Consider the following 12,113-nt stretch of genomic DNA (forward strand, 5'->3'; position numbering starts at 1 on the left):
ATAGGGTGCATCACATGGGGGAAGGAAGATTTCTTCACTCCCCTTACCTTCTTTTCTCCCCAAGGAATTGCCGCTTGGCTCTTTCAGCAACTGCAGAAGGGGCTGAAAGGGAGGAAGCCATCCATTCGCCCCCAGATCGATTTCAGAAGCCACCACCATCATTGGTCACGAGGCCTGCTGCACCTGCTGCTGCTGAGGGCCGGTGGCTCCCGGGCGGGCTGCTCTTCCGCCAGGCTGATGAACAGTGGCGCAAGCATCGCCCTGCATTGTCCGTGCATCTTCTGTGCAACCTGCCACTGCCCTTCTGACCTCAGCTCTGGCTGCCGCCCTGCTGCCACTCTTGCAGCACCTGCCGGCCAAGCTTTCATTGCACCCTAGCCTCCACCTGCACTGCCTGCTGTCCCTGCTGCTCCTGGGATGCTTCTTGGCCGCAACGGGTGCTGTACTGGCCAACATGCACGGCCACTCTTTTATGCTGTGCTTATTTTGCAGCCCCCAAAAAATATAAGACCTGGATCTTATTTTTGGGAAAACACGGATATGTGTGTGTGTGTGTGTGTGTGTGTGTGTGTGTGTGTGTGTGTGTGTGTGTGAGAATTTCATCTCTTTCATCTTATCGTCACTGTCACATTTTATTTTATTTTTTTATTTTGCTCTGTTTACCTCCTCCTCCTGGGAGGAAACTGGGAGATAGGGAGTTCTAGTCCCACTTTAGCCACGAAAGGTGGCTGGGTGAATTTGAGCTAATCTCCCAAGACACTGGGAGTTTAGGCATAAAAACTGGTGGGTGACTTTGGGCCGAGCACCAGGAGATTGTGAGTTCTAATTCAATTTTAAAAATTTATACCTTGCACAGATAATGTGGCAGACGTGGTTTGATCTCCAGCGATGCACGAATACTCCCCACTGTCTTGGGGTTCTAAGTTATGAATGAGTAAGTCACGGATGCCCCCATCCTGTCTGATGTCATATTTGGGACTAGCGTGGATTCTTGCACCGTCTTTGCGCCATTCTACTGGGGCTTTAGGGACTGTCACTTCACAACGTAATCTGACTGTGCTGCCCTCATCCGCTTTCTCATCCTTCAGTTGCTGCGTAAATTCAGGCTTGAGAGCTGTGGAGTCAAAAAGAATGGGAGAAAGTAAAACATTTAACTCATCTTTCATTAAGTGAAATTCTGAGCAATTTCAGAAAAATAGAAGCCTGGGAATAAAGGTTCAGAGGACCAAGGGATGTTTGATGTCCCCAGTAAAATTTGTCAGTGATAAAAGCATTATTCAATAATAGAATAACATTGTTGGGAGGGACCTTGGAGGAATCCCCTGCTCAAACAGGAGACCCGATACCATTTCATTCAAAGATTGTCTGAAATCTCTTCATGAAAACCTTCAGGGTTGGAGCATCCACAACTTCTGGAGGGAAGTCCTTCCTGATTCTCATGTCAAGAAATGTCTTAGTTTTAGGTTACGTCCAGGGGTGGGTTCTAAAATTTTTTACTACCCGTTCTGTGGGCGTGGCTTATTTTGTGGGTGTGGCTTGATGGTCATGTGACAATTATTTAGGATTTAGCAGAGGTACTGGTCTACCAGGCTTTTAACTGCTTGCAGAACTGTACCAATCTACCCATTTATTTTTGCAGGCACTGATCAACTCATGTATTTTTGCAGGCACTGGTCTACTCATTTGTTTTCTTTTAACACTGATCAGCTGTAGGGCGGCCCTTTGAAGCCCCGCGGCAAGAATTTAAACAGTATTTTTCCCTCTAGCCATCAGCTGGGACTCAGGAGGCAGCAATAGATTTGGGGTGGGACCAAATAAAAGGTAAGAATAACACAGGGGGGCATGGGGGGGCAGAACCGGTTTGGTGACGTCATATCATCACCGCTACCGGCTCGGGAGAACCAGGCCGAACCGGAAGGAACCCATCACTGGTTAGGTCTCTTTTGATTGGTTTCCATCCATTGTTTCTTGTTTTTCCTTCAGGTGCTTTGGAGAATAGGTTGACCCACTCTTCTTTCTGGCAGCCCCTCAAATATTGGAAGATGCTATCATGTCACCCCAGTCCTTCTTTTAATTAAAGTAGACATACCCAATTCTTGCAACCATTCTGTATATGTTTTATCCTCCCATCCCCTAATGATCTTTTTTTGCTTTTCTCTGCACGCTTTCTAGAGCCTCAACGTTTTTTCTGTATCATGGTGACCAAAATTGATGCAATATTCCAAGTGTGGTTTTACTAAGGTATTTTAAAATGGTATTAACACTTCATGTGATTCTGACTTTATCCCTCTATTAATGAAACCAAGGACTGCATTGACCTTTTTAGCAACTGGAACACACTGCTGGCTCATCTTTAAGCAATTGTCCACTAGGACGCCAAGATCCCTCTTGCAGTTACTAATATTGAGCCAGGTACTAGCTATTCCAGTGACAGTGAACCTTTTCGGCACTCAGTGCCAAAACTGGAATGCGTGCACACTGGAGCCCAGAAACCTGAAGACCAGCTGGCTGGTGCGCATGCGTGCCCCGGCCAGCTGGTCTTCTGGTTTCCGGTGCACACATGAGCGCTGGCCAGATGGTCTTCAGATTTCTGGCGCTCTGGCATGCACAAAGACCAGCTGGCCGGCACACATGCCCATGCTGGAAACCAGAAGAGCAGCTGATGACAGCCCGCGTGCCCACAGAGAGGGCTCTGTGTGCATTTGGTTTTTTCTTCCTATGTATAAAACTTTACTTTTCTCACTATTGAATTGCTATGTTCAAGTCGGTCAAGATCCTTCTGGATCTTGAGCCTGTCTGCTGGGGTGTTGGCTAGTTTGGTGTCATCTACTAATTTGTTGAGATCCACATCTACCCCCTCGTCTAAATCATTGATGAAATATATTGAGCAGTACTGGGCCTAAGACAGAGCCTTATGATTCACCACGGCATACTTCCCTCCATGTAGATCAGTGGTTCTCAACCTTCCTAATGCCGCGACCCTTTAATACAGTTCCTCATGTTGTGGTGACCCCCATCTATAAAATTATTCCTAAAACCATTGAAAATATGTGTTTTCCAATGGTCTTAGGCGACCCCTGTGAAAGGGTCATTCGACCACCAAAGGGGTCGCGACCCACAGGTTGAGAACCACTGATGTAGATGCAATTCCACTCAGGACCACACATTAAGTATGGTTGGTCAGCCAGCTACGAATCCATCTGGTGATGATGCTGTCTATCCCAAATTTTTCTACCTTATCAAGAAGTAGGTTGTGGTCTACTTTATCAAATACCAAGTAAATTATATTCTCAGCTGTTCACTGGTCCACTAATTTTGTCAGATTGTCAAAGAATGCAATAAGGTTTGGCTGACATGCTGAATTTTTGAGAAACCCATATTGGCTTAAAGTTATGACTTTGATTGGTTCTAGATGTTTTCAGATCGTTTGCTTGCTTATTTTTTTCCAGGATCAGTACCTGGGAAGATCCTGGAAAAGATAATCAAGCAACTGATCTGTGAACACCTTGAGACAAGCAAAGTTATAACCAGAAGCCAACATGGGTTTGTCAAAAGCAGATCATGTCAATCTTATTGCATTCTTTGACAAAATGTCTAAAGTTTTGTCCAAGAAAAATGTTCCTCTGCCAAATGCTACATACTTAATACAGGTAGTCCTTGGCTCACGACCACAATTGAGCCCAAAATTTATTTTGCTGAGACATTTGTTAAGTGAATTTTGCCCTATTTTATGATGTAACTTGTCATAGTTGTTAAGTGAATCACTGCAGTTGCTAAGTAATTAAGACAATTGTTAAGTAAATCTGGCTTCCCCATTGACTTTGGTTGTCAGAAGATTGCAAAAGGGGATCAGATGACCCTGGGACATTATAACCATCATAAATACGAGTCAGTTGTCAAGTGTCTGAATTTTGATCATGTGATCATGGGGATGTTGCATTGGTTATAAGTGTGAAAAACGGTCATAGTCACTTCCGTCAGTGCCACTATAATTTTGAACAGTCACTAAATGAACTGTTGTGAGGACTACCTGTACATAAAAGCTAAGGAAAAAATAGATACGTATCTCAATAAACCCCTTAAAATATCTTTTAGTTTCTCCTCTAACAAAAGCTGCTGGATTCTTTATCTTTTTATTTATTGTCTATCAATACATTTGTGCAAGTTTTACCTTTAACAGTCAAAGCAGCTGAAGTTTTCTGGTCTCCACAAATACAGGTGTAACGTCCAGCATCCTCAACTTCTAAACCACAGATCACCAACTTGGCGACAGCTGCTTCCTGTCTGAATTGGTATTTGTCTCCTTTTAATTTGTCTCCTTCCTTCATCCATTCCACAGGAGCAGCTTTGGTGAGCTCACAATGCAATGTAGCTGTTTCATTTTCGGTGGCTGCCACATCCTTCAGTTCCTGTTTGAATTGGGGAGGTAGAGCTGGAGAACATAAGAGGAGGGTGTGAAAATTGTCAGGGATAGATGGACTTTGGACAAAGTCAGAGGTGGGGAAGAGGAGTTGGTATGACAACAAAATTGGATGTGTCCTGCCCTTCTTTTCTTTATATTTCTTTTCCTTCCTGCCTTTCTCACTTTTGTCCTTCCTTCTTTCCTTCCTACCTACCTACCTACCTACCTACCTACCTACCTTCCTACCTTCCTCCCTCCCTCCCATCTTCCCTGTCACTTTTCCTTCCTTCCTTCCTTCCTTCCTTCCTTCCTTCCTTCCTTCCTTCCTTCCTTCCTTCCTTCCTACCTTCCTTCCTTCCTTCCTTCCAACTTTGAAAGACAAACCACAAGACATTGACAAACAAAACAAAACAAACAAACAAAAAACAAAAACAGATTTGCCAAATGCAGAACTCAAGATAAATTGATTTACCCCGGACCGCCAGAGTCGCAGTGGTTTTCTGGTCACCGCAGACACAGGAGTATTCTCCGGCGTCTCCAAGATCAAGATTATGTATCACACACTCTGCCACAGGGCCTTCCTGCTTCAGGTTGTATTTGTCATTTGCTCGCAGTGTCTTGTGTTTCTTTTTCCACTCCACCGTAGCTGTTTTTGTCAGCTCACACTGGAGAGCAATAGTTCCACCTTCTGTAACTTCTTGGTCTTCCAGACCTTTCTTGAACTTCGCAGGAATGGCTGGAGGGGTTCAGAAGGAAGAAAGCAGGTGAATACCCAGATGTTGAAGAAAAGGATCCAGTTGTGGGCCCCATGGATCATTCTCCCCCTTTCCTTCCAAGCTCAACAGCAAGATCTGTTAGCTTGATGTCTCTTCTAGAAAATCTCCAAGGTCCCTTCCAAATTTGTTACAGTAGTCCTCAACTTACAGTTCATTCAGTGACTGTTTGAAGTTACAACGGCACTGAAAAAAATGACTTACAGCTGATTTTCACACATATGAGCGTTGAAGCATTCCCATGGTCATGTGATTAAAATTCAGATGCTTGGCAACTGACTGTCAGGCCTTGAAGCCATCTTTTGCACTGGATCTTCAGGCCTGCCACATTTAATACTGTGAGAAACTAGGAGGTGGGATTGTATGGAGCAAGGGTGATATATAGTCATAATAATATTCCTTTCTCAGAGAGTCAAGGACATCTTGCCCTGCACCTGGAGGGCTGGAACTGGGAGGCATCTCCAGTTGGGACGGTACATTGATTGGACCATGTGATGGATTTGTGGGTGCTGGGCAGGAACTTGGACTTTCCTTTGGGTGGGGAAAACCTAGAAGCTTTCGGGTTTTCGGGTTTTCCCAGATGGGCCAATATGACATCTCTTAAAAAATGGAACTTTGAGGAACTTAAGGCCTCATTCTTCTTTCGTTGAGGGTGTTGCTTGGAACCCTGACATATATTTATGACCTGTGATGTGTCCTAGAATCATGTGATAACTTTTTGCAAACTTCTGACAAATAAGGTCAGATTCACTTAACAATCACATTACTAACTTAACAACTGTAGTGATTCACTTAAAAACTGTGGCAAGATTGATTGTAAAATGGAGCAAAATTCACTTTACAAATGTCTCATTTAGCAACAGAACTTTTGGGCTCAGTTCAGATTGTAAATCGAGGACTACCTGTATTCTTTTATTCTATCACGATTTGAAGCAGCAAGATAACTTACTATCTCTTTATTTATCCATAAGTAAGGATAGGTACCTCACATATAAAAGAATCACTTTCTATACATAGTCATTAATTTGCGACCACAATTGAGCCCAAAATTTCTGTTACTAAGCAGAACAGTTGGAAAGAGAATTTTGCTCCATTTTACAAACTTCCTTGCCAAAGTTGTTAAGGGAATCACCACAGTTGTTAAGTTAGTAACACAGTTGTTAAGTCAATCTGGCTTCCCAATTGACTTTGCTTGTCAGAAGGTCACAAAAGGTGACACTGCAACCATCATAAATATGAGTCAGTTGCCAACTATCTGAATTTTGATCATGTGACCACAGGGATACTGCAGAGATACTAGTTATAAGTGAAAAACAGTCATAACTCATTTTTCAGTGATGTTGTAACTTTGAATGATCATTAAACAAATGATCCTACAGTAAGGACTACCTATAATGGGCATTATGTGTTGGCAGGTTACTAGAGTTCAAACCTTTGTATAATCCTTGTCTTTAACAGGTTTGAATTGGTTCTTATCAGAATTCATATTCCTCATAGAGAGCCTGCTGTGTTACTTCAAAGAACTGGAAACATTAATTAAAGGCACTCCTGGTTACCGAAGACATTAGTGAAAGAGGCCTCCCTCTTCAGTTCCCATCAGCTCCAAATTGTAAAATTGCATCAGACATAACTGTCATCTGGAACTTCTAAGCAAATTCCTTCACCATTGTCTACCTGGAGGATCCACAGCAAATGAATGAATGATTATTTGTACTTTATATATTGTGAAATATAAGGATATTTCTTAGCTATGGGGTCCTTGGTGCTCTCTGAGCTTGGTGGCTGTTTTGCAGATGTTTCATGACCTGACTAAGTAACATCATCGAGGCTAGAAGGGAGTAGGTCTAGCAAACCCCACTCCTTTTCTGAACTGATGACGTTATGTAGTTAGGTCATAAAACGTTTGCAAGAAAACCACCAAGTTCAGAGAGCACCAAAGACTCCACTGTTCTTCTCCTTCTCCTTCTCCCCCTTCTTCTTCCTCCTCCTCCTCCTTTCAGCAATCCTATTCTGTTCCATTACTGATGATGTTGCCTAGAAGGAATTTGCTTAGAAGTTCTCCTCTCTCCCTCCCTCCCTCCCTTCCTCCTCCTCCTCCTCTCTGCAAACCCAACCCTTCTAGCACTGATGACATTACCTAGTTGGGTCATGAGACGTTTGCAAGAAAACCACCAAGCTCAGAAAGCACCAAGAACTCCACAGTTCAACTCGGCGCTACAAATATTCTCTTCTATCGATCTTACTCAGCCTCCAAGGACTGTAAAGATCTTTTGACTTCTTTCTTACATCTAAGATGACCAGAGGAAACCTAGATGTCCTCTTCACTTTGCCTCTATTGGATCTGACTATGGGAAACAAAACGTTTTATGTACCATTCACCCTTAAGAAAGCTGAAGTCTTCGAATCGCCAACGGTGCAACTGTAACCCCCAGTATCGGTCAGTTGCAAGCGGTGGACCACCAGTTCAGCAACCACACCTTCCAGTTTCATTTCGTATTTATCGCTGGGCTTCAGAACCTCGCTGCCCTTCCACCACTTCACAAGGGCAGGAGTTTTGGTCAGCTCGCACCGCAGAGTGGCAGCACCATCTTCGGCAGCTTCGAGGTTCTTCAAGTCGACTTTGAAACATGGAGGTAAGGCTGGAGAGAGTAAATAGGACATTTGAGGTCATTCATCATCACAGCTGGAATAAATCCATGAGATTCCTCTTAAGGGTTATGTACAGAATCACTTACAGGTAGTCCTCGACATATGACCACAATGAAGGCCCAAAATTTCTGTTGCATTTGATGATCTTTTTTGCTGCAGTTGTTAAGAGAATCCCTGCAGTTGTTAAGCTAGTTACACGGTTGCTAAGTGAATCTGGCTTCCCCATTGTTACAAGGTCTCAAAAAGTGATCACATAACCCCAAGACACTGAAACCGTCATAAATATGAACCAGTTGCCAAGCATTTGGATTTTGATCACGTGATCATTGGGAATGCTGCAACAGTCGTAAGTGTGGAAAATGGTCATAAATCATTTTTTTCAGAGCATTTGCAATTTTGAATGGTTACTAAACAAATTGTTATAAATCGAGGACTATCTGTACTCTCCTAACCCACACTTCAACAGCAGACATAAATTTTCCTGCTTTTCTAGTAAAATGGTACAATTAAATGGACTAGATCAGTGTTTCTCAACCTTGGAAAGTTTAAGATGGGTAAACTTGAGCTCCCAGAATTCCCCGGGGGGAATGCTGGACAAGTTAATCTTAATAGTCCTCTTATAACTCTAAGATTCCAACTGAAAATTAAAAGAATGGGAGCTCAGGTTGTAACAGAAAGCAATAGATGTAGAAGCTGGAGAAAAAAAAAACCCAAATTGTAGATTGTTTCCAAAAGTGGCCTAAAACTCTAAAGAAATACCAAAAATTATAGGGTCCTTGGTGCTTTCCTTGCAGCTGTTTCATGACTCAACTAGATCATCAGCCCTAGCACTGATTACTTATCACTCATCATTAGCACTGATGATGTTACTTACCTGTGTCATGAAATGTCTGCATGAACACAACCCAGCTCAGAGAGCACCAAGAACCCCATAGACTTCCTCATCTTCCTCCCCCTCTTCTTCCTCTTTTCCTCCACTCCTTTCTCCTCCTCTCCATAAATCTCATCCCTTCTAACATTGATGGTGTTACCTAGCTGTGTCATGAAATATCTTTAAAAAAACCATCAAGCTCAAAGAGCACCAAGAACCCCACAGTTTTCCTCCCTCTCCCACCTGCATAGCCCCTCCCTTCCAGCACTGATGGTATTCCCTAGTTGGGTCATGAAATGTCTGCAAGAAAACCACTAAGCCATGGGTGTCAAAGTTGCTGTGTCATGTTGCCGTAACGTGACTTATTGTGACATTTTTCCCCTTCATAGAGCTGGGGTGGGCATGGCTTGCGCATGACGCATCCGGCGCATGGGCTGCCAGTTTGACACCCCTGCACTAAACTCAAAGAGTACCAAGGACCCACTGTCAGCGTTGTCCTCCTTCTCCTCCTCTCCACAAGCCCCACATTCCTTCCACCACTGATGACATTTCCTAATTGAGTCATGAAACGTCTGCAAGAAAACAACCCAGCTCAGCAAGCACCAAGGACCCCACAATTCATCCCTAAGGAATAGATATTCTCAAAGAATATTACCAACACCTCCTTTTAATCAGAGAGAGAAAAAGAGATACGTCATATTTACCCTGCACTGTGACAGAAGCTGATGTGGTTTGATCTCCACAAATACAGGAATATTCTCCCGCATCCTCTTCGGTCACGTCCTGAATTGTGAGTTCTGCAACATTTTCTTTCTGTTTGATTTTGTATTTTGCACTTGGCTGGAGCATCTGTGCATCTTTTCTCCAATCCACCACGGCAGTTTTATTTAATGCACAGTGCAGAACAGCTGTTCTTCCTTCTAGGACCTCTTGGCTTTTGAGTTCTTCTTGGAAACGCACAGGTAGTGCTGTGGAGCATAACACCGACAGAGTATGGGTCGTTTTAAATTTCAGAATTTTGAGATTTCCAACAAGGGAGCTTTTGCAAGAATGCAACTTGAAAGGAACTCACCTGTGAGCATCTGAAGGGTGGGTTTGTGACACAATTTGCATAATACATGACATCATCACTGCTGTTTGCATGATGACGTTATGGTGTAAATGACAATGACATCATTGTACAAATGCAATTTGCAATTTGAAGCTGGTTGTCCATTTGTATGCTAAAAATTGACAACTTTTATTGTTTTATTGCTATTATAGTTTTAGAATGGTTTTAATGTTTTAATCGTATTATATTTTTTGAATTGAAATAATGAAGGAAGGGAAAGAGGAAGGAAGGAAGGAAGGAAGGAAGGAAGGAAGGAAGGAAGGAAGGAAGGAAGGAAGGAAGGGTTGGAAGAAATATCCAGGTCCAGTTCCAAGCCAGGAGAAAGGCACTGGAGACAAAATGGAGGCTGGAGGCTGATTGGAAAGAGGGTTTAATGGTGAAGCAGAACCACCAAGTACATGGTTCTGGGTGGCTGGCCACATGGAGTTGAGAGTTGTGGGTATTTATATCTTCTCTTGGGCTTTGCACTTGAACTGTGCAAGAACATGTATTTTACTGGTTGTTGTCAGACTCCCAAAGAGCCATGTACAAATTCTAGGAGTTTGTCTGATTTTAAGTTTGATTGAAGTTTGAACTCTGATGCAATGTCGTTAGGAGCTTGTGCAATGTAGTGAGCTCTGCTGCTAGTGAGTTAATCCTATTATGTCCTGGGCTGGAGGGTCATGTCTTAATCCCTTCACCCTGGAGCTGAAGGCATTTGTTTTGTAGATAGGCTGGCCCAATCTTTCTCAATGGGCACAAAAATTGGCTGGGGGGAGGGAGATTGAGTCTGCTTTCTGTCTTTTAAGAAAAACATGTTTCTCTACTTCTCATTTAGGGAAATATAATATTCTGCCCTTTTTTAATATTCCTCAAAATATTTCATTCTTCTAGGAGAGGTATGTGTGCTAATTTTCTACAGAAGGAAGGAAAAAAATGATAGAGAGGAAAGAAGGATGAACAGGAAGGGAGGGAGGGAGGGAGGGGGAAGGAATGATTGTACCTATACAGATATGGAATGGATAGATGAATAAATAAATAAATCAAAAATCCTAAGAGCACATTTTCAGCTGAAATGTCACCTTCTTATTTTAAAGATCAAAATAAATTTAAACCTGCAAATGTATATAGTGAAATACGATAGCCATGTTCTGTTTTTCTACACCATTTGGATTTCATCAAACATATTAGACAGAAAAAAACATTTAAAGTATTATTCCTCCAGTTAGCGGAATTTACATTTTTTGCTGTTTTACCAAATGCTTTTCACAATGTGGATTTTTATAAAGCAGACAGGAAAGGCGTAGGCATTTTTCTCTGCACAAAAAACTCAATTGGAACTAGCGTACTAAATGAATCTAAAAATAGATATATATGCAAGCAACAACAGTACAGAAACAATTCAAAAATCAGAAGTTCAGGAAGAGAAATAAAATACTTCCAAAATGGGATATAAAAATAGCATTTCAACGGGTCCCTTGGGAAAAAAATCTTTAAGAAGAAAGAAAATTTAAAAAGGCAACAAACAGATGATACAATAGAATTTTTAAAAAGGAAGAAAAGAAAGTTGCTTGGGTACCTTTAGGAAGGAAAACAAAGAATTGGATTAAAATATCTTAAAAGGAACAAATGTAGAGATGCAATGCAAAATATTCTTTGGAATTGGCTTAAATTCTGGACTAAGATGAAAGTTTAACATGGAATTTCCAATGTTAAATTTTGCAGTGTTTAGTTTCAGAATTTGGACATGTTGGAAAGGAAGGTGTAGGGTTAAAATATTGTATTAGGAGATCCAATTTTATGTTCTCCTTTAGCCATAAAGATCATTCTGGAATTCGTCAAATGGAGAGGAGGTACGATATAAAACTAATCAATCAATCAATCAATCAATCATGATTCATTTCTAAAATGTCAACATTCTTCTTAAAATGCAGGGCACAGAAATGAATGTGTTAAAGATATGGTCTGCCCAATACAGACTAAAAAAGAATAATATTTTATAAGCTAATGTTAAAATGCATTTAGAACTGAAAAATCAACATATTTTTGAAATGTGCCACGTTAAAAAAAAGAATATATATTTCATTGCAAGAGATGTCTTACTTCTAATATAATAATTCTATGACATCTGTTTTGATTCAGAAGACATTAATAGGAGAGCCAGTAAGGTGTAGTGATTAAGGTCCTGGGCTAGAAACCAAGAGATGGCAAATTCTAGTCCTGCCTTAGGCATGAAAGCCGACTAGCTGACTTTGGGCCAATCACCAGGAGATGGTGAGCTGTAGTTCTCTCTTAGACACAAAAGCCAACTTGGTAACTTTGGGTCAA

General features: G+C 41.8%; 1 protein-coding gene across 3 annotated transcripts in view; it reads right to left on the reverse strand.

Moving 5' to 3' along the window:
- The window catches only part of OBSCN (obscurin, cytoskeletal calmodulin and titin-interacting RhoGEF), a 258,005-nt gene that overhangs the window by 167,886 nt on the left and 78,006 nt on the right, over positions 1 to 12,113 (reverse strand). For all 3 annotated transcript variants that reach the window (XM_060684486.2, XM_087894267.1, XM_060684487.2), the window contains exons 46-50: positions 9,400 to 9,663; positions 7,548 to 7,814; positions 4,875 to 5,138; positions 4,172 to 4,432; positions 848 to 1,114 (exon numbers count right to left, since the gene is read on the reverse strand). In XM_060684486.2, the coding sequence (XP_060540469.1) occupies positions 848 to 1,114; positions 4,172 to 4,432; positions 4,875 to 5,138; positions 7,548 to 7,814; positions 9,400 to 9,663 (1,323 nt within the window). The remainder of the gene's footprint in view (positions 1 to 847; positions 1,115 to 4,171; positions 4,433 to 4,874; positions 5,139 to 7,547; positions 7,815 to 9,399; positions 9,664 to 12,113) is intronic.

The sequence above is a fragment of the Pantherophis guttatus genome, chromosome 4 (assembly GCF_059756535.1).
Source record: "Pantherophis guttatus breed Tessera chromosome 4, ASM5975653v1, whole genome shotgun sequence".
In the NCBI taxonomy this organism is placed as follows: domain Eukaryota; kingdom Metazoa; phylum Chordata; class Lepidosauria; order Squamata; family Colubridae; genus Pantherophis; species Pantherophis guttatus.